Source organism: Eulemur rufifrons, chromosome 9 (genome assembly GCF_041146395.1).
Source record: "Eulemur rufifrons isolate Redbay chromosome 9, OSU_ERuf_1, whole genome shotgun sequence".
In the NCBI taxonomy this organism is placed as follows: Eukaryota; Metazoa; Chordata; class Mammalia; order Primates; family Lemuridae; genus Eulemur; species Eulemur rufifrons.
In genome coordinates, this window is record NC_090991.1 from 808,889 (window position 1) to 831,111 (window position 22,223).

General features: G+C 53.1%; 1 protein-coding gene across 2 annotated transcripts; it reads right to left on the reverse strand.

The window, feature by feature from the left end:
• Positions 1 to 3,623: 3,623 nt before the first annotated feature.
• On the reverse strand, positions 3,624 to 16,272 carry TMEM11 (transmembrane protein 11). 2 transcript variants are annotated; one of them, XM_069483188.1, is made up of 3 exons: positions 16,202 to 16,272; positions 13,186 to 13,482; positions 3,624 to 4,519 (listed from the first exon to the last, which is right to left on the reverse strand). In XM_069483188.1, coding segments are annotated over exons 2-3 (519 nt in total). In that variant the 5' UTR covers positions 13,188 to 13,482; positions 16,202 to 16,272; the 3' UTR covers positions 3,624 to 4,002. The 2 variants fall into 2 exon arrangements, with proteins under 2 accessions (XP_069339289.1, XP_069339288.1); XM_069483187.1 differs by lacking the exon at positions 13,186 to 13,482.
• Positions 16,273 to 22,223: the final 5,951 nt, after the last annotated feature.

Sequence of the window (22,223 nt, forward strand, 5' to 3'; positions counted from 1 at the left end):
TGACAGATGATGAACTGGTACAGGCAGCCTGTGGTTAGGGTGTCGGAGGCTTGCAAGTTTCCTGGGAGTAGGACAGTGAGCGAGTGATCAGACCTGGTGACCTGCCCCGGCTCGCAGCGCTCACTGGATGTTCCAGAAGCCTTTCGGTGAAATGTGGATACCGACATGGCGGCCGGTTCTTCATTTTCCATGTAAGTCATTTGTCTCCCTCCTGACATGGAAGAGAAGGGTCTTCTTAGTGTTCACGTTAGAGACAGGAGAGGCAGGCAAGAGCTGGGACCAAGACAGCTCAGCCGCAGCTGCTTGCTCAGCCTGAGTCTCAAGTTAAACGAAAATGCCAAGCGCTCAGCTGGTTTTCAGCAATGGCAGCGATAGAGGACGCTCTCCCTCCGCATGGAAACAAGCTCTCTCCTTGGACACTGTTGGCTTTCAGGGTGCCTGTGGCCAGGTGCTGTCCCGTCCTGTCCACTAACTAAAATGGTCAGCACCTGGAGGAGGTTGATGTGAGGACTGCCCTCAGAGGAAGGCAAGTTTAATAGCAGCCTACTCCGCCATCAGGAGACAGGAACACAGATATGTTGTTGAGGGTGTTGGTTTTGGAGTTATTATGACCAGGGAGTAGGAGCCACCAAGACCTGACTCACAGCTGTGGCGTGGGGCATAAAGCATGGAGGGCACTAAAGGCTTACTTAACCTGCATACCCGTTAGCTGCTGTAACCAGTTGGGTTGTAGCCAGAAAGAACACCTGCTTCCACCTTTCTGATTTATTAGAAACACATGGTTGAGGCTTATTGAGCAGGTCAACTTCATTTCTAAAGTTTGTTTCCTCTCCGTTAAATGGTTAACAGCTGGAGATTGATGTGATAAACTAGCCATATCTCAATATCATTGGGTGTTTATTTATCTAATATTTTAAAAAAAACTCACTTTCTAAAACTTCAGAGGCTTTATATTCCACCATATAAATAGATAAAAATATAATGCAAACTGAACAATCATTAAAATCTAGCTAGCTAAAGCTGTTTGCCAAAGGCAGAGTTCTTGAGGAGGTTGGCAAATCCTAGAGAGGTGTTCACGACACACTAACCCAGACACTGCACCTGGCCTCAGAGCTGGGAACTGAAAGGGCCTGCAGCTGGTGTCCTGAAATCATCTTGGATATCCCAGGAGTCGTCCCTTCCTGGAGAGAGCACTGGTTTGGAAAGCACTGGCTTATTGAGCCTTTAGAGTTGTCATAACTCGAGCAACAGATGAAGCACCTTCCGGTGGGCGAGACCCACCCACACTGGCCGCCCAAAGAGCCTCCATCCCAAAGAGCTCAAGCCTTAAGCAACCTTTCACTTTGCTCTTCGATTTTTCAAACCAGTGTTTGAATATGAAAAATTTGCTAATGATGTTGCTACTGTTCCAGTTTCACTTTTCTGTCCTCAGAGGTGGTGTTTTGTTTTTTCTGTTGTTGACTTGACTCCTCTTTCATCCTTGAATTCTGGTAGGGAGGCCTGAAAAGCACCATCTTTAATTGGTTCTGCCTTCAGATGTGTAATAAAGTTCAAAGACACTTTTTTTTTTTTGGAGAGTCTTGCTCTGTCAACCCTGAGTAGAGTGCAGTGGCATCATCATAACTCACAGCAACCTCAAACTGCCGGGCTCAAGCGATCCTCCTGCCTCAGCCTCCAGAATGGCTGGGACTACAGGGGCATGGCACCATCCCTGGCTACTTTTTCTATTGCTCAGGCTGGTCTCGAACTCCTGGCCTTAAGTGAGAGCCTCCTGCCTCAGCCTTCCAGACTGTTAGGATTATAGGCGTGAGCCACTGCACCCGGCCTAAGGACACTTTCCATTTTGCTCTTCAGGCCTCTTGGCGTTTCACTGGTCACAGGGCAGAAACAGGCTAGCCTGTGCTTCGTGCCAGAACCAGAGACTAGAAAGTTAAACAGTAAGCTGTTCCAGATAGCAGCACCTCCACGCGGTGCTCAGGTGCTGTAGCTCATCAGTGAGTCAAGGAAGCGGTGAAGGCACAGCCCCCTTGGGCACCTGCCCAGCGCACAGCAAACCTCCCTCCCCTCCGCCTGCAGGGACTGACAGCTGCTGAACCAGATGTGAAAACTCTGGACGGAGCAAGAGACTAACGAGGAGATGCAGTGGGAAGAGGCTTGGGGCTCTGCTGCTCAGTCAGCTGTCCTACATAACAGCTCTTCATTCTTCTCTGAAGTTGGAGCGGGGGGGTGGGTGGTTAACACTAGGTGAATTCACTAGATTAATTACATGATCTGTTCCCTGAAATGGTCCACACAGGACTTATCTATGTGGATTTAGCACCGGAGGGCCAAGGCAACTTGGCCTTTGCTTTCTCTCAATTGGCAGGTATTGAAAGCTGTTTCTTCAAAAGCACTGTGGCAGGTCACAGAGGAGTGAAGCCACTTGTCAGCAACTCTGCCATGACTGCTCATCTAAGCGGGAGGGTGGCAGAACAGAGAGGCCAGTGTGGACAGCAGAGACAGGTGCCCTCCTCCCTGCCACCTCACCTCAAGCAACCAAACCTTTGCCCTGTTGTCCACAAAGGTGCCTCATCCCCGTCTCCCTGGCCAGGGGCCATGTAACTAAGGTGGCATTTCAGAATCTGGGTTAGTCCCAACAGGAATCACTTTGTTCCGTGTAACCTGGGGAATGGTGGGAGAGCCACCTGTTTGCACCTGATTTCTATTTCAGGTGAGGGCTTCTGCTCAGCTGACTTGAGGTCGCTACATCTTGTCTGGCTTGTCCCTTTCAGCCACCGTCCCATGAAATCTGATCTGCAGGCAGGGCACGTCCAGGCCAGGCGTGGGGCCCCCTTTCCATAGCTGGGCCTGTCGGTTACAAACACCCACCATCCGTGCCCAGCAGCTGGGAAGCCAGCACTCGGACACCCGGGGGTCATGGGCACCTGCATTTCAATTCATGCTGCACAGTGGAGATGAAGTATCTCTGTCTGGGCTCACTTTCGTGTGGCCAGTGCAGTTCGCTCTACCATTTTCAGGTGGCCGAAGATTGCCATGCCAACAACCGTGTGCACCTGACACCACTTTGCCACCAACATTCAACTGAGTGATGAGTATTTATGGGGCCCTCGGAATTAAATCAAAGTCTCTTAAACTTTTTGTGAGCTGTGGGTCCCTTTTTAAATCTAGTAAAAGCTCTGGATCTCCCCTACAAAAATGGCCCGACCAGCCCCCCTCGAAGCCTCCCACACAGCCCAGGTGAAGACAGCTTTGGTGCCTTAAAGAAAATGCAGATGTTAGTTTCTGTGTCTCCCTAAATCAGAATCTCTGGAGGAAGGGTCCTGGGCTCCAGAACTCCCAAGTGGCCCCAAATGGTGACTCGGTGACTGCTAGACCTCGCCGCCTCATCCTCCCGTCCCTGAACAGTGCGTTAGCAGTGCTGGCCTTGGGAGCGGCAAGGCCAGGGAGAGCCAGGAGGCTGCCTCTGGGCAGAGTCTGGCCCAGGAACCACCCTGGACCCAGGCCGGTCCTCCCAGCAAGTGGCAGCCCCCCTGCAGTGAGGACCAGGGCAGCGTCCACGGAACCTGCTCACTCCACACGCAGCAGCAGCTGCAGCAGAGGCATGGAAAGAGAACGGTGGGAGCTGAAATTCTCATAATTTTAATGGTCAACAGCTTCCGGCTGGCTCTGAAAGGTACAGTCAGACAATATTCCGAAGCCCCCCCAAGCGCATTCACACCCCTCAGTAGCCTTTGCTGCCGTCAACCTTCCCCTGCCCAGCCAGACCTCCGCGGCCCCAGAGCCCCCTCTTGGGTTATGGAAATCCATGTCTTAGTGTAATGAGTTGAAAAAACCCTTGGTACACCCGTGATCTGTGTTATTTTTTAAAAAATAACAAATATAAACCAAACACCTTCCCAGGCTCCTCTGCCTCGCAGAGCGCAAAATGTTACTGTGGCGATCTGAATACTCTGTTGTCTCTTGTCACCGGATGGTTCTGCTTCTCTCCCTGCCCTGCTGCAATCATACGGCGTAGAGTTCGTAAACCTTCTTTACACAGTACACCAGGGCGGCCAGTGCTATCGTGTTGTGCAGTCTCTTTCTGTGCAGGTCGTCCTTCCGGACCAGCACCACTGGGGTGGAGGAGGTGAGCGTGTGCAGGGGCAGGCGGGACAGTTTATAGGCATCGTACTCCACCTGGTACTTGCAGCAAGGGTCAAACTGCCAGGAGATGCCGTAGAGGGTGCAGCAGGCCAGGCTCAGCACGCCAGCGGGCAGGGAGATGTAGTGGGAGTAATCGAGGGGCAGCGCCAGCGGGGTGAAGAGGCAGGCGGTGCCCGCCAGCACAGCCGTCTTGTGCAGGCAGTTGCCCACGGTGATCCAGCGCGCCGTCTCGTCGCCGATGCGCGTGGGCTCGATCACAATGTACTTGTACTGGGCTTCCAAAGCCTGCTCCAGCTCGTACTCAAACTGGTCTTGTGCGTTCTCCCCATTGTAGATCTCGTGCACGATGTAGCAGTCTGTGGCCGACAAACTCACCCTTTTGATCAGGGGGCGGGGAGAGAGACAAGAAAGACAGTTAGGCTGAGAACACTTAACTGTGTTTCTTTAAGCTGCTGGGGCGAGTCTGAGGCTCAGACTCCACAGAAAGCCTGCGTTCTGGAGGGCTTGTCTCACCTACGTTTTTATCTCCTTTAAACCCAACACACAAGATAATCAGCAAAGATTTTTCTTCTGAAAGAATAAAATAGTAAAATATAAAAACACACAGAAAAAGGAGTGCCTCTTGTCTAAGAAGATGAGAAATTACAATCTGCACCCCGCCTGGTGCTTGGCCTAATGCAATGGACCAAGAGATCTGTGGGTCAGCAAAGGAGCCCGCAGGGGAACAAACGATTTCAGCACAGAACCACACGAACAGGCACTCAGCGGCAGCGCAAGGTGACAGGCTGGGGGCTGCTCTTGGCTAACAGGGCAAGTACAGGAGGAGGATTCTTCGGTGAAAACCGACAGAGCCCTGGGACAGGTAATGCCAAACAGCCCGGCCTTTGCACACTTCACAGACATCCTGAGCCTGCAGAATAAAAGGCAGAAAAGGACGCTTCGTCCCACAGAAACCCACACTGCTCTGGCCGTGAGTGCTCTCGCCAGCTCCTCCCCGCGTGGAGCCCCAGGACGCCAGCCCACTGCATAGCAAAAGCAGCCCTTCACTGAACAGAGACTCTCAGGAACAGCAGTGGCTCTCAAAGTCAGCAGGCAGGACGGTCACCCGAGGGGCTTCTTGAACATCCAGCCCAGACAGGGCCACCATTCTGGCCCTGTAGGCCCAGGACTCTGATAACTAATAAATGCTGCTTCTCACTCGTGTAAAAAACACTGTCCACAGAGACCCACACAAGGGGCTGATCTAGTCCCCAGCCTTCGCCCTGGGGCCGGAGATGGATGACCTGACCTCAACCAGCAAAAGAGGAATCCAGAACCCTCCGGAAGGCTCAGCTCTGCTGTAAGGCCAGACAGCAGCCTGGCCCCAGCTCTGGCAGTGACCATGGGCTGAAGTGGTGTGAATCTTCCCACACCTGTGTCGGGCAGACCTAAACACACGGTTGTACATCCCTCATCATATTTCCTGTGGCTCGTTTCAACCCATCCGGGTCTTTCTGAATCTTCACACTGTCATGCAGCATGTACTGTTTCCCCTGCTCACCTGCTGAGATGCCTCCTTTACCCAAACCTCTGGAGAGACCCGCTAGACAGAGCTCCGCAGGACGGGCCGCTTGCTGACCCACGCTGCTGCTGGCAGGCTGTGCGAGCCACCTTCTGTCATGTGCCTCAGTGAAAGGCAGCCCCTCCCCTCAGCAACCCCCAGAGCCCAGGTTGGTCAGACCCCACCACAAAGGAGACGAGGCCCCAGGGACCTGGCGGTCACCGCAGGCTTTGGGACGGTGTACCAGGCCACACAAGGGTCAACATGGCCCGTCCACCTGCAGCTCCCACTGTCCTTGACCGGAGCTGGGCTCCTTCAGTGGCCAACGAGCAGCACGGCCCTGAGCGTGCACAGACAGGAAGGCCCAGCCCGCCCTGGGCACGCACACTCCAAGTGGCCGCGTGGAGGAACACAGGGAGCTGGGCCCAGAGCTACCTGGCCAGTGAGCACAGCACGGTGCGGACTAGTGAAGACGCTGAAAACAAGGTCACCCCCAGAACCTCAGTTTGGCATCAGGGAACGCGGCCCCCTTCACAGGTGGAAGCAATTCCACACGAAGGGCGTGGAAATCTGACTGTCAGGGGCAAACTTAAAGGACAAGGGACGACTGTAGAGTCCGACACCACAGGGACCCCTTCCCACTGCGGCTTCCGGGCAGGTCTGCCACCCTCCAAGCTGACTTTCAGCAAACAAATACGCAAACCTAAGGGGCAGGTTTCACTCTGGTTGGAGAAGCGGCTGGACTGCTCCCCTGCGGCCAACCTGTGCCCACCAGTGCAGACGGAGGGGCTCCGCTCCCCGGTGGGAGCCGCTTTCATAAGGGGCACCGGCTTGGACGCGGGCAAGGCGCTCTTTATCGTGGGAGAGTCACTGTAATCAGGCTGGGCTAAGGCAAAGCCTCCTAATTAAATCCCAGGCCCTAATTAAACTGTGTGCGCTGGGGAGAAATCACTTCCCTGGGGGCCAGACAAGCCTCCCAAACAGGGGACGTTGCCAAAAGCAGCTTCTGCTGCCGCGCCAGCCGCCAGGGGCCGCCGTCCCAGCAGGGCCGCCCAGCGTCTCTGCAAGACCGCGCGGAGACTGCACCGCGAGTTTAGGATTAGGAACGGGAGGAGGAGGGTCCTCCCCTTACAGTCCTTGTGGCCTTTCCCCATCTGGACTTAACGCAGGGAGAGGTGGGAGGGAGGCCACTTCAGGGGGTGCTCCCAGCTCCCCAAATTTAGTGTTTTAAAAGCCACCTCCAGCAAACAAGCAAACCTGAGGCAGGGGATGAAGGGCTGAGGGCTGAGTGACACACGGCACCCTGGGAACGGAGTCAGTGGGGACAGGCTGGCCGGGACCCCACGTGTGCGGCGAGGGCAGGCGGGAGATGCCGTCGTGGGCAAGTCGTCAGCCAAGACAGGCAGAGAGGCCAGACGAGGACGGGGGCCGCAGGGGCCACGTCACGGGCCGATCTGTGCAAGTGAAAAGGAGTCACCGCGCCCGTGTGGACCCCCACGCGAGGTCGGGGATGCCTCGCTGTCGCGCCGAGGAAGCGCTTTCGTCCCTCTGGACACTCAGGAAAACAAGGGTGTCGAGTTGGGGTCACAGAACGTTCCTGCCGAGCCCGAATCCACCCTAGCGTCGTGCCCTTCTCCGCGCAGGCCCGTAGCCGTTCTGCACGTGGTGGGAACAGTTTGCCCGCTCAGGAAACCCCAGCTGAAACCCCGGAACAGACGGCTCCATCCTGGAAAGACATCGTGGGCAGACGCCCACCCCCAGCCCCAGCTGCCTCACCCTCTGTGCGCCCGGCTGGCACCCACGTCCACTCGGGCCACCTTCCCTGGCCTCTGCGGGCGGGGCTCTCTCCGGTCATTTAAGACAGATTAGTGGGTATGTCCCAACTCGCCTGGGAGAGGCCGCTGCCCTCCAGGCTCCCACCGCACCACTGTCGGCAGGTGTGCCTGGCGCCAGCCCCCACAGCACAGGAAGTGGCAGTGCGTAGACACGTGGTATTCAATCCTCACTGGCCTGCGCGGCCTCTGCCCTCAGCTGCAGGCGCTCTGCGTGAGTGAGCACGCGGAGACACACGTGTGCTCCCAGCGCACCCCTCCCAGGAGCCGCCTCGGACCCGCTTCCTCTTCCTGCCACAGCCTTGCCTCGGCTTCCTGGAGCCCACGTGTCTACGTGGACGGGCCACTCCACTGTCTACCATAGGAGCCACCTACACCCAGCTGAAAACAAAGAGCACAGCCACACTGAAGGAACCTTCCAGCCACCTTCAAACAAAGGCAGTCTCTGAAGTCAGCCCAGCAGGCAATGCCCGGCACAACTGCCCTGAGACCAGACACTCACCAACTCTGCTTTTAAAGCCAATTAAGGAAAAGGATTTTCAGTTTCCATTGGGAAAGGATAAAATCTGAAGTCTAGAGAAGTGCATTTCCAGGACCTCATAATAATGAACAAGGAAGGAGAGGCCAAGGTTCAAGCCGAAACACAGGCGCACACAAAGCCAGAGGATCCCTTGTCAGAGTCCGCCCCGACCACAGACCAGCCTAGAACCCGGGCTACCTGAACCCTGGTACACGGAAGCAGATTTTTTAAAAAGTAAAATGTGGCTCAGGCTGGTAGCCCCAACTGCTTGGGAGGCTCACGCTGGAGGGCGGCTCGAGCCCAGGAGTTTCAGGTTCCAGTGAGCTGTGGTCCCACCACTGCACTCCAGGCTGGGTGACAGAGCAAGACCCTGACTCTTAACAAAACAAAACAAACAAACAAAAGAAACGTAAAAAGTAAGAACTAGTTAGAATCTTTCAAGCTCTGTGCTTCCTGAGGGACTGTATTTTTGCTTTTCATTGCAGGCGTGAAATGACCAGTAAGAGAACATAGTGAAAAGTCTATGTTAAAAAGAAGGAGAGCACCGACACAGGAGGAAAGCCTGCAAGAAACGTAGTCAAGGGGAAAGGCAAGGTACGGAACGACGTTGCAGTATGCCATCGGTAGTATATTTTTAAAAAAGCATCTACTGCTTTTGTGTGCACAGAGCATTTCTGAAAGGACACACGAAGTCCTGAGATGTATGGCTGTCACTAGAGAGAGACCTGAGTGGCTCAGGAAAGAAAAGGGAGGGAGGAAGCCGCTTTTTACTAATGACTTTTGATCCCTCTGAATTCGGCACGATCTCTGGCATGTGCTCTTGCAGTGCTGAGGTGGCTTTGCACTCTGAGCCGATAGCGCTGGGGAGCTGGGTGTCAACCTGTTCACCTACCTCAGAGGGGGCCGCTGCAGACCCTGCCCTGGGAGACCCCAGTGTCCCACCTCAGGGTCACAGCACTTGCGACTGGCATCGTGAGCCTGTCTCCCGTGTCCTGCGGGCCCTCATCTCTCCACCTTGGAGCAGCACCCAGTCAGCTCTGGGGGCAGTCGGCAAAGGTCTCCCCTGGGATGCCAGCATTCCGGTAAAAGGGGGCATGATGAAAGCTCGGCAGGACAGCCCTGTCTGCCCCCTGGGATCTAGGCACCCTGTCCCAAACCCAGCCATGTGGTCCACCCCGTACCACTGCAAGGCTGGTCTTGAAGGGATCTCAAATGCGGGGCCCCCCAAAGTCTGGAGGCACCCCCCAAAGTGAAGAGCTGCACAAGAAGGTTCAGAGCAGCACTGCTGGGGGAGAGCGACAGAGCTGACTCGTGCCTCGGCGAGAGGCAGAACCACGAGTTCCGGCAGCCCATGGGAGGGGGCGCTGCAATCGGCCTCCTCTCAGAGCTAGAGGACGTGCTGCTGAGCAATGTCAAGTGCAGGCAACCACGAAGGTGGGCGGGGTGTGGAGACAGCTCAGGAGCAAGGGGCCTCTGCTGAAGGGGCACCTGGACCAAGGTGAAGGCATTCTCTACTTCTTAGGCTGGGCAGGGAGCACACACGTCTAGCACTTCATTTAACTGTGGTAAAAATACACATAAAATTCACCATCTTAACCACGCCTCAGTGTACACTTCTGTTCACCAGGTATGCTCACACGGCCACGCACCCATCACCACGCTCCGCCTCTAGGACTCATCTGCTCAAACCGAAACTCGGTCCCACTAAGCGCTACCTCCTCCTCCCACCAGCCCCAGCAACCTCCACGCTGCTTCCTGCCTCCAGGGACCCGACTCCTGTGGGGCCCGACACGGTGGGATCATGTATGATGTTCTCCCTTCTGCGTCCGGCTCGTTTCACTTAGTACAAAGTCTTCCAGGTTCATCCACATTGTACCACGTGTCAGCATTTTCTTCCTTTTAAGGTTGGCTAGTATTCCGCTGTACGGGAAAGCACGTTTTGTCTATCCATTCGCCCACACTAATGCTGCCAGGAGCATGGGTGTACAGGTATCTGTTTGCATCCCTGCTTTCAGTTCTTCTGGGGATAGACTCAGAAGTGGAATTGCTGGATCGTATGGTAATTCTATTTTTAATCTTTTTGAGGCGTCTCCAAACTGTTTTCCACAGCAGCTGCACCATTTTACATTTCCACCAACAGTGCACAAGGGTTCCAATTTCTCTCTATATCCTCATAAACACTTGTTATTTTCTGCTTTATGTTTTGTGTTTTTTTAATAGTAGCCATCCTACAAGTTTTGATTTGTAATTTTTTTTTTCTGGGAGACAGAGTCTTGCTGTGTGCCCCTGGCTAGAGTGCAGTGGCACCATCGTAGCTCATGCGACCTCAAACTCCTGGGCTCAAGTGATCCTCCTGCCTCAGCCTCCCAAGGAGTGTGGAACTACAGGTGCATGCTACCACGCCCGGCTAATTTTTCTATTTTTTGTAGAGACAGGGACTTGCTATGTTGCTCAGGCTGGTCTCAAACTACTGACCTCAAGTGATCCTCCTGCCTCGGTTTCCCAAAGTGCTAGGATTACAAGCGTGAGCCATGCCCGGCCTGATTTTTTTTTTTCTTAATAACAGCTTTGAGACAGAATTCACAGTCCATATAATTCACCCATTTACAGTGGACAATTCAGTGGCTCAGCACTTCCACAGTTATGCAAACACCACAACTGCTTTTAGAGCATTTTCACTATCTCAAAAAGAAACCCTGTGCCCATTAGCGCTCATATTTTCTCCAACCTTTCCCAGTCCTTGGCAACCATCGATCTGCTTCCTGACTCTATAGATCTGCCAATTCTGGGCATTCATATAATATGTGGTCTTTGTGACTGGGTTCTTTCATTTAGCATTCTGTTTTTAAAGGAAATCACACTGTAGCATGTTTATTTATTTAGAAGCAGGGTCTCACTATGTTGCCCAGGCTGGAGTGCAGTGGCACAATCATAGCTCACTGTAGCCTCGAACTCCTGGGCTCAAGCGATCCTCCTGTCTCCAGGCCGAGCAGCTGGGACTGCAGGCGCATGGCACCACTCTGCCGGGCACATTGTAGCAAGTTTAGTACCTTGCACATGTTGTAACTTTTGATGTGTTTAACATACAATTTTTAAAAATCTAAGACAATATATATGGGAAGAAAGATCAAAGGTCCTATATGTGAAAAAAGATTAACAGCGGTTTTCTTCAGATGGTGGTCTCACAGGTAACTTTTAAATTTTCTTTTTCTTCAAGCTTTTCTGTATTTTTAAAAAAACCACATAAACACATGTTTCTCATATAATGGGAAAAATAATTATAAACTTTTTCTTGAAAAGAAAAATCCTGGCCGGGCGCAGTGGCTCACGCCTGTAGTCCTAGCACTCTGGGAGGCCAAGGCAGGAGGATCGCTCGAGGTCAGGAGTTCGAGACCAACTCCTGAGCAAGAGTGAGACCCCATCTCTACTAAAAATAGAAAGAAATTATATGGACAGCTAAAAATATATATAGAAAAAAAATTAGCCAGGCACGGTGGCACATGCCTGTAGTCCCAGCTACTCGGGAGGCTGAGGCAGGAGGATCGCCTGAGCCCAGGAGTTTGAGGTTGCTGTGAGCTAGGCTGACACCACGGCGCTCTAGCCCGGGCAACAGAGTGAGACTCTGTCTCGGGGCGGGGGTGCGGGGGTGGGGGTGGGGGTGGGGAGAGACACTGGCCACTTGATTACCTATGCTATAGGAGCTGCTAGGCTCAACCTCACCCCCGGGTCTAGGAAAACTAAGAATTGCTTCCTAGGCACCCAAAGAAGGCAGAAAGATTGTGTAGGAAGAGCCTCTGCTACAGCTTCGACGGCCAGCTAGGACGGAAGGGCACAGGCACACAGCCCTGCACAGTGAGGACGGGTCACTGCAGGCCAAGGAGCTTCCACGGGACACCTGACACTTTCATCTGTTTCAGAGGCGACCACGTACAAGGGGCCAGTTTCCGATTCTGCGCACTGGTAACTGGGCAGCCCTCCTGCTCCGGGAACACCAACACAGTGCCCCAAGTGTGGCAGTCAGAGGCCGGGTTCCAGTCCCTCTCAGTTACTCCTGGCTTCGTGTCCAAGGGCAGAGCACCTGGCTACTCCAAGCCAGTTTCCCTCATGTCAAATGGGACCAAAGGCCCTTGCTCTGCCAGAGAACTGCAGTGAAGACGCGACGCCGGCCGGTGTGCAAACCAAAGGTGGCAGTCGCAAAGCACCACCCCAGTGTGAGGCACATGTGGCTGTTTAAATTGAGATTAATTAAAATTAGATAGAAGAAAAAGCTCGGTTCCTCAGACATGCTAGCCACGCTGTAAGTGCTCGACAGCCACATGTACCTAACGGCTGCCTAACGGACGGCAGGGAGCCAGAACTTCTCTGTCATGCCAGAAGGTCCTCCTGGACAGCCCTGATCTACAGAACTGTTATGACTCCTAAATGGCTATTGGCTTTTCCCAAGAACTCTGTGCCCATACAGTGGCTGCTGGCACTAGGGACAGAACACAGTAGTGGCGGGGAGGCTCCTGGGCGTGCTCATGGAACGCTGTCCCCGCGCTGCCCTCGCTCACCGACGAGCACAGGCGGGCGGCTCCCACCGCCCTGGACAGGTCAGCCCTCCCTCCACATCCACACACTGGGGTGTGAATCCTCCATCTGCTCTTCTCGCCCCGACCTGGAGGAGAAAAGTCCCTCCACACAAGAGCAAGAATGGGAGTCTTTTGGGAGAAATTAAACATCCCTAAACCCTAAGAGTCTAAAAGGGAAGGATCAGATCAGAAAGGGGACCCGTCACCCCGGAAACATGAGCCAACCTGCCCACAGGCTGTGGCCCCTCTGTCCAGCTGGATGAGCCTCCAGCAGCCACCAGGGACCAGGGACATCTGAGTTCACAGATATGAGGAGAGGTCCTGGGGAATAAAGCACGTATGGGAAGACCTGGAAGTAACCCCACGGAACTGCCTGCCTAAAAATTGCTGGGGCAGACAGCCGCACAGGCCGGGGAAGGGAAGGCCACAAAAAACCCTTAATCCTAAAACCTGAATGTTTGGTCCAGTGCGCCTGGCCCTCTGAACGCCCCGGGCTGCCTTGCATCGTGACCAGAAGCAGATCAAGCACATCTTCACGAGATTATAAAACAGGAACTCAGAGCACACGGCTATACTCACATTCCAACAATCACGGAGAAGAGCTCAGGAGGCCCAGGGGCCCTGAGAGAGTGAAGCCAAGCAGCCCAAGTAAGACAGGCGGGGCTGGCTGTCTGTGAGCGGGTCCGGCCGGCACACGGTGGCAGAATACAGATACCGGCACCGTGCTTTCCTAGATGGGCAAGTGTGTCTCAGAGACGCCGACAGGATAAGTGGCAATCTGTCTGACGTGCTCGCTGCCAGTGTGCTGAATTTTGGACAAGAATTCAGGTTACAGCTCAGAGTCTGATGTTCTTCATTACAAACACTGTTGATTCCCTAGATTTAATGGAGTGGAGAGAAAAGTCAACATGCAAGCAGCTATCATTTTGCTATTTCCACCCCTCCTATTTTAGTTGAAACTGGCACTGTCCACAGCAATAGAACTTTCTGCAATGAGGGAAATGTTATCCGTGCTGTCCAACATGGTAGCCACCAGCCAGAGTGGCTGCCAAGCACTTGAAATGTGGCTGGTGAAGACTGAAAAGCTGAATTTTTCATTTATTTAATTTTAATTACATTAAATTTAATTGCCACATGTGGCTAGTGGCTACTGAGTTGCTGTGTGAATTCAGCCCTAATTATAGAGCTGTGGTTCTAGACTCAAGAACAAAGGAAATCAAGAACCACACACTGGTGCTCCGTGGTCCACCATTTACAGACAGCTGCAGGCAGCCACACCTGCGGACAATCTGGCACCAGGCCTCTAAGAACAAAGCATGCTTCAGAGGTGGCAGCCGCTGGCAAATCTGGCAGGTTTGCCCAGAGTGTCCATCTGTTCCGGCTCCTGCCCCAATCCAAAAACAGTGTAGTGTCCTTCAGTTTCAGCATAAAGCAGATGCTAACCAGGTGTGTGCTGCAACTCAGGAAAATGCTCTTATAATGGTGGAGTGGAGCCTTGAGTCAGCACAAATGTGACATGGAACAAAGTCATTTAAGAGAGCCATAAACAGCCTACTTCGGTCCTAAGAGCCAATAATGCACCCAGACCTCATAATCTGTGGTGCTGGGCCGTGAGTTAATCCAGCCTACTCCACCTGAACAGTAACCAGCAACTGACAGGAATGGAGGGACGCCCAGAAGTCAGCTAGCTAGCGTGGCGGCGGGTGTTTCCATCCTGGGCTCAGCGCGGAAACACCGTAGGGAAGCTGGGCTGGGGAAACAACTCCTCCAGCACACTCTGGCTGGGGCCTTCCGCAGAGCCAAGCAGAGGGGAACCTCCAGCCTCCACGTTATCTGGAAGGAGGGGAAATGGTGACACCCCAACCACAAAACCAGACGCCCCATTCCTGGCTGACACACAGCATCTGCATGCCTGAGTAGAGCCTTCAGTTCCAGGCCAAAGGTTGCCATCTGAACACCTGCAGAGAGCAGGCAGGTAAGCGCAGTGAGACGAGCTGTCGCGTGAGGAGCCATGAAATGGGCGGCACTGCCCTGACCAAAAAGTGTCAACTACTACCCGGCTCTTCAGGGAGCGTTTTATGTGAAATCTCTTGGCAACTAATTTAAGTTGTCTTAAAAACTATTGAGGCTTAACAACCAAGGACTGGATTCAGCCTATGGGCTGCTGGTTTGCAAACTCCATTTGGAATTAACACTTGTCTCAAGCCAAAGCAAAAGTTATTTCCAATATCTATTTTCTTAGATCAAAAAAAGCTTAACCTACACTGGCAGGCCCTATTCCATGTCTGGGGCATCTCTATGTGGCTTTTTGGGTTGTTTTAAATCCAACAAGAGGGGGCATGTTTCCCTCTGTTACTGAGTTCTCTAAACAGGTTATTTCCTATTACCAAGGGATTAATGTTTGCATTAAAGATATTGAAAACGTTTGCTAGTTTTTAAGGGCATCTGGAAACCACTGAGATAACTTCTTTAAATGGGTCTAATCTAAGAAATACCAGGCAGGAGTTAGAAAAACAAAAATAAGTTTGCCACTGCTTTTCCAAGGAAGAGGAAATGCAGAATGGACAACGTTGGATAACTCTGAGTCAAGAGTAAAATGCAGGCTAAAGGATTCTATCACAACTGCCAAATAAGAATAATATTCTGGGCTGGGAAGGCCACCTGCAGACAACAGCAAGGAACATGGGGTGGAATCAGTCAAAGAAAAAGAATAATGCGGAAGAGTTGTGAGAGAAAGAGAACTTTCCTGTTTGACAATCCTCCCCCAAAAGAGGGGAAAAAGCCTTTCCTTTCTGGCTAACCTCTGCTAGACCAGTCAAGCCTTGGCAGAATGGATGGGCCAGTTTGATCCAGGCGGCTCCACCAATGTACATCCTCTCCCAAACTTCTGGTGGCTGAACAGCTTCTAGCGGCTACTGTTCGCTGAAACTGCTTTCCAAAGGCAAAAACTTGCAAATTCAGCACGAAACACGGAAACTAACCTCACCTTCCAGAAATCAGTTATCCAAATCGAGGTCCGCCTCGGAAGAAACGCGCTCCTAGCTCCCTGCCATACATCATCCACTAGGAAAGGTCACTTTAAAGGACTTCCACGGCAGGAGCGCTTCCACAGACCCCCGAGAAAGTGGCCGGCCCTCGGCCGGAGACGCGTCTGGCGAGGGCTACCGCTCCCCGGCAAACGTGCGGATCGCACCGCCCTCCGCGGCCGCCCGCTCGGTGCAGGCTGCCCCGGCCTTCGGGGCTCCCGGCCACGTCGGGGGCTGCGGCCGAGCCGGCCACGCGCGTGGCCGGCGGGCAGCGAGCTTCAGAGGCCCGCCGGCCCGGGAACAGCCAGGCGGGTCCCTGGGGCCTGCGGGGGGCGCCCGGTCCCCTCGGCGCGGCCCGCCCGGTCCTCTGATCGCGGCGCTCGGCGGAGGCCGCGCCGGCCCGCTCCCGCCGGACCCCGGATCCTTCCGGACGGGCCCCCCGTGCGCCCGGCGCGGGCCAAGGGCGCGCGGGGGGCCCAGGCCGGAGGGCGCTGCGGCCCCGGGGGGTCCGCCGGGCTCCCCCGCCCCCGAGCCGCCCGCCCGCGGAGCCGCGCGTCCCCGGCCCTCACCTCTCGCGGGCGCCGCCGCCGCCGCCGCCCGGGCCCAGACGCCTCCTTCCCCAAGCGGCCATCTTGGAGACACTCCGCTCGCCCGGCCTCGCGCCCAGGCGGCCTCGGGCGGGCGGCCGCGCCGCAGGGAAATGTAGTCCGGGCCGCGGCTCCGCGCGGCGGGGCGGGCGCGCGCGGGGCCCGGCGGAACTACGGCGCCCACAGTGCAGCGCGCCGCGCCCGGCCGGCGGGTCCCGCGCGGGAGGCCGGGGCCGCCCCGGGGCACGGCGCCTTTGCCGAACTGGAGTCCCCGGGGCTCGCGGCCCGGAGCGTCGGGCGCCACCGCCGCTGCGCCCGCGGGTCCCGGGAGCGGGCGGCCGGAGGGGAGCGGAGAGCGCAGCGCCTACAACTCCCAGGGCGCCGCGCGGCAGACGGCCCTGCCCGCCGCCCCGGCCCGCTGAGGTCATCGGGGGGCGGGCGGCGTCGCCGGGGCCCTCCTCGGAGGCGGCCGCTGCTCCCGCTGCGTCCCCCAGACTCTGTGGACTCCGGGGCTACTTTGGAGGCCGAGACGCACGCGGTCCCTGCTGCCACAGAGGTCCCCGCTTGCAGGTGCTCGAGGAGGGAGTCTGAAAGCAAAGAGAAACAGCTACAATGTATGACAATTGCTGTGGAGGAAACAGGGTTCTGCGGCAGAGAACAGTTTTAGACAGGGCCACTACGTTCAGTCCCTGCCACACATCACACTCCTGGCCTGGCTGCGGCGACGAGGACGTAAATAATCTCATCCGTCAGCTCTGTGAAGGAAAGTGCAGGGCACATCCTCCCACCTGGTGAGAGTCCTGCCCGGACCTGCATTCCCCGTCTGGACACCGCTGCAGAGGGTCAAGGTTAACCAGAACCCAGAGACGCAGAAGCTGCTGCCTCAGGCCTGTGGGCTATTTGGAGGCATCTCTTACAGTTTGTGACCTTCTGAGTCCCTCTCCTGCCCCCTCAGACAACGCTGCTACACGTGTTAGTTGGTCTTGTAAATATCTGAGCGAAACCAACATGGACATCTCCAAATCCAGAGCCGGGATCCAGAGGCCCAGCCCCTGTGCTTCACACTCAGGGTTGGTGCAACTCAGAAGCCACAGGAGGACGGCTGGCAGGTGGAGAGGTGACTCTATCATCTATCTGGAAGATTCCCCTGGGTTTCCTTACAGCTCACATTCTGTTAGTTTAAAATCCTCTCACAATCCCTCATCACCTGCGTGTGTAACTCGGGCTCCCTGGCACAATCTAGAAGCCCTTCTTTAGTTTGGAAATTGCCTCTCCATCTCCAACGTACTCCCTTCCCGCCTCCAACTTGCCAGGCCAGTGTATTCAGAGGATTTGCGGGCCCACACATGTTCCATACTTTGCCTAACATGCTTTACCACCTTTTATGCTTCAGGACCCCGGACCTGTCTGGCCTATTCTATATTTTAAGTGATCTAATTCTTGATCTTCACAAGCCTATGAAAGTGATAATGTTATTATCAGCATTCTCGGGCCAGGTGGAATTGCTCACGCCCACAATACCAACACTTTCGGAGGCTGAGGTGGGAGAATCATTTGAGGCCAGGAGTTTGAGACCAGTCTGGGCAACACAGTGAGACTCTGTTTCTACAATAAATAGAAAGAATTAGCCGGGCGTGGTGATGGCACCTGTAGTCCCCCCTACCTGGGAGGCTGAGGCAGGCGAATCACTTGAGCCCAGGAGTCTGAGGTTGCAGTGAGCCCCCTGAACCGCTCGCTGGCAGGGAGGCGGCCAGTGGGAAGGGCATGCCCGAGTTAGTGCTCAAAAATAATCTGCCACTTTCATTCATTCATTCTTATAACAATTATTGGAGGTCTACTCTGTGCCGGGCACTCTTTCAAGCACAGAGATACAACAGTAAGACAAACACTGTTCCTGGTCTCGTGGGCTTTACGTTCCAGTGGGACAAACAGCAAAGTAAATAAATATTTCCGAGAAGTGTTAACTACCAAGAAAAAGAGAAACGGGATGAGATAATGGAGTGACTTGGAGATCAGGTGGCAAGAAGAGGTCTCTTTGAGAAGGTAACACTGGAATGGGACCTGAATGAATGGAACAGTGCGCAGACAAAGGGCCCGAGACAGACTGTTGCCTGCAGAGAGAGCAAATGCAACAGCTCTGGAGTGTGGATGGGTGCGGTGTGTTCCAGTAACTGCACCAGCGGGGCTGGAGCAGAGGGCGGGAGCGGCACTTAGCTTGCCTTCGGTTAAGCCACTTTTTCTCTTTGAATTTCAGTTTTCTCAACTGTAAAATAGGAGTAATTTGCTCTATATCAGTCAGTGTCTAATTAGGGAAGAAACCACCCTAGATACTTCAAATAGAAGGAATCTAATACAGACTATTGTTTACAGAGGCCTTGGAAGGACAGGAGGAAGAGGGCAACACTGGCACCCAGCGACGAGTAATTGGAGGTAGCTGCCATGCCCCCTGAGGCTGGAGGAGCAAAAGGAAAAATAGTGTTTCCAGAAACTGTAACTCCACTGAGCCACCCAGCAGGAGCCCGAAGCTGCACTCGCTGAGGAGGCGCCGCTGACAAGCAGCTGCTGCCACCACTGTGGCCTGCGGTGCCACCAGAGGCAAAAGAAGGGAATTGCCCCTTCCTCCCATCCTCCAGACTCCCGCCAGTGCCTGCCACTGGCAGAGCCAGCCGGCAAGGGAGCCTGGGAAGCGCAGCCCGCGGCTGCCGGCCCTGCCATAGCACAGCAGGGCAAGGTGGGGACGACAGCAACAGCGCCATCCATACCCGCCTGCCCTGCAGAGCTGTTTGGAGGAGTCGAAATGAATGTGTGCTCAGTAAGTTATGCCCACGCTTATGCTTCAGAGCATGGAGTAACCATTCAGGGAAAAGCAAATCTTCCCAAAATATGTCTTTAGTATAGTAATTTCTGCGTACGGGTTTGAATTTAGGATTAAAAGCATCAGAATGAGAATTTTAAAAATAGAATTTTAATTCTGAACGAGTAATATGTTCACATGATACGAAATTCAAATTACAAAACAATATACAGTGAAACGTTTTACTTGCTGTGTCTCCCCGTGACTTGGTTCTCTCTGCCCGTGTCAGGCTCTCGCTGGTGCCGTTCTCACTTCCCTACGGATAGCTGGTAAATAGACCAGCGCGTACACATACTAAGAATGACGCTTTTCTGTACACCAAGGGTGCATACCGTACACACTGCTCTGCGTCTTGTTTTTTCACTTAACTGTATCTCGGAGATGGCGCTACGTCAGTGCTCGTCTGATCTGTGGCGCACACACGGGGCTCCGCTGTTCGGCTGAGCCATGACTTTGTCTCCCAGCAGTCTTACTGTTTGGAAGAGTGCTGCAATAAACGTGCTTATGTGCTTCCTGGTGCCCTTGTGCAAATGTAACTGTGGGATAATTTCCTGAAGAGAACTTGCTAGGTCGAAGGGTGTGGGCACTTGTCGATTTGATAAATGTTGCCAAACTGCTCTCCACTCCTGCCAGCCGCATGTGACACGGCTGTGCCAGCACCATCTGTTAGCAGATGTTTTCTCTTTGCCAATCTGATATATAAAAAAATGGTATCTTGCTAAATGCAATGTGCTAGCCTGGATTGGATCCTGGGACAGATAAAGGACATTTGTGGAAAAACAGGTGAAATCTGAATGAAGTCTGAGATTTAGTTAATAGTAATGTGCCAATGTTGCTTTCTTAGTTTTGACATACGTGCCATGGCTATGTGAGCTGTTTCAGGGGAAACAGAAGGCAGGCTACACAGAAATGTACTATTTTTGCAATGTTTCTGTACATCTAAAATTATCCCCCAAAAGATTTCTTTAAAAAAAGGGCATCTTGGCCTGGCGCAGTGGCTCACACCTGTAGTCCCAGCACTCTGGGAGGCCGAGGTGGGAGGATCGTTTGAGCTCAGGAGTTTGAGACCAGCCTGAGCAAGAGCGAGACCCCGTCTCTACTAAAAATAGGAAGAAATTAGCTGGACAAGTAAAAATATATACAGAAAAAATTAGCCGGGCATGGTGGCGCATGCCTGTAGTCCCAGCTACTCTGGAGGCTGAGGCAGGAGGATCGCTTGAGCCCAGGAGTTTGAGGTTGCTGTGAGCTAGGCTGACGCCACGGCACTCTAGCCTGGGCAACAGAGTGAGACTCTGTCTCAAAAAAAAAAAAAAAAAAAAATGGCATCTTGTTATATGTAAAATTTGCATTTCTCTTATAATGATTGAAATGAAACATCTTGAATATGATGCTCTTTTATACTTTTTTTTTTTAGTAATGTGTACTTACTAAGTCAACTTATTTACTTTTAAAAAATTTATTAACAGCACTTTTCAAACTCATATCATCTAATACTATGTTTCCTATCCTCATACACTAATATGGAACTTCAATATTTTTGAGATAAGATCTTGTTCTGTCACCCAGGCTGCAGTGCCGTGGCATCATCATAGCTCACTGTAGCCTCCAACTCCTGGGCTCAAGTGATCCTCCTGCCTCAGCCTCCTGAGTAGCTGGGACTACAGACATGTGCCACCATGCCTGGCTAATTTTTCTATTTTTAGTAGAGACGGGGTCTCCCTCTGGCTCAGGCTGGTCTTGAACTCCTAACCCCAAGTGATTCTCCCACCTTGGCCTCCCAAAATGTTAGGATTACAGGCGTGAGCCACCACGCCGGGCCAACTTCAATATTTTTTTCCTCTGGTTTTGCAGTTTCACTCTACAGCATCTCGTCTTCCAACCAGCAAGGCCATGCATCTATAGCGAATGCAGCCACGTAGGGATGTATAAAAGGAGTTAATGATCCCCCCCGCCCCACACTGCTCTGATCCTAACAATATTAACAGGGTGATGTGTCTCCTTTCCTACCTTTCCTTATTCTGAAACACACACACAGAAGAAAAATGTACAGTATTTTTACTTTTTGTTAAAAATGAAATGAAGAGACAAGTCTCCGCAGCCTCTGGTTTTTCACTCAGTGTCACGTCATGGGCTTTCCTCCCACATGACTGCGTGCGGCTCGCTGTGTCCCTCACAGTCGCTGCAGACCTCCGCAATGCGCAGGACTTTAGGGGGCTACACTATGCTCAGACTTCTTTTTAATGTGGACAGTAGCCACTGCCAATAAGCCTATAAAAAACCCTACTGTCTATATCCTTCTGAGCTGCCGCTTTTGTTTCTGAAGTCCCGGGTCCCAAACTGCTGAATAACCGAGTACGCACATTTCAATTCTGAGAGATACCGCCAATGTGCCTTTGCATATAGAAAATCCTAAGGAATCCATCAGAAACTATTAGAACCAATAAACAAGTTCAGCAGAGTTGTAGGCTATGAGATCGTTATACAAAAATCAATTGTATGTCTATACTACTGCAATAAATAATCCAAAAAGTGGAAATTAAAAAACAATTCCATTGAGAATGATATCAAAAAGAATAAAACACTTAAGGTTAATTTAACTAAAGAGGTGCAAATATTATACTCTGAAAACTACAAAATATTGTTGAAAAAATTAAGATCTAAATAAATGTGAAAACATCCCACATTTGTGGGTCAGTGACTTACTGTTGTGAGGTTGGCAGCGTCGCCCTGCGGGCTGGCGCGGCTGCCGCCCTGGGTTCCACAGCCTGGTACTTAGCAGAAAGTCCGACGCTCAGGGTTCTGGACGCTGGAAGTCTGAGATCTGGGGCGTCAGCAGTGTTAGTTTCTTCCGAGGCCTGTCTCCTTGGCTTGCGGGGACAGTGTCCGCTCATTGTCTTCACACAGTCGTCCCTCTGTGCCTGTCTGTCCTCATCTCTTTTGCTTATGTGGACGCCAGTCAGATTGGCTTAGGGCCCACCCTCATCACCTCATTTTAACTTAATTTCCTCAACCCCCCTATCTCCAAATACAGCCCCATTCCGAAGTACTGGGCGGTTAGGATTGTGACATTTGAATTGGCAGGGGTTGGGGAGGGGAGGGACACAATTTAGCCCATAGCGTAGTTGATCAAAAATGCAACCTCAGCAAATG

Bases quoted from the DNA above. Each gene is read 5' to 3' on its own strand.
- TMEM11 (XM_069483187.1), bottom strand. From the start codon at position 16,263: ATGGCCGCTTGGGGAAGGAGGCGTCTGGGCCCGGGCGGCGGCGGCGGC. The intron at 4,520-16,201 runs GTGAGGGCCGGG...CCTGATCAAAAG, and splicing joins GGCGGCGGCGCCCGCGAGAG to GGTGAGTTTGTCGGCCACAG.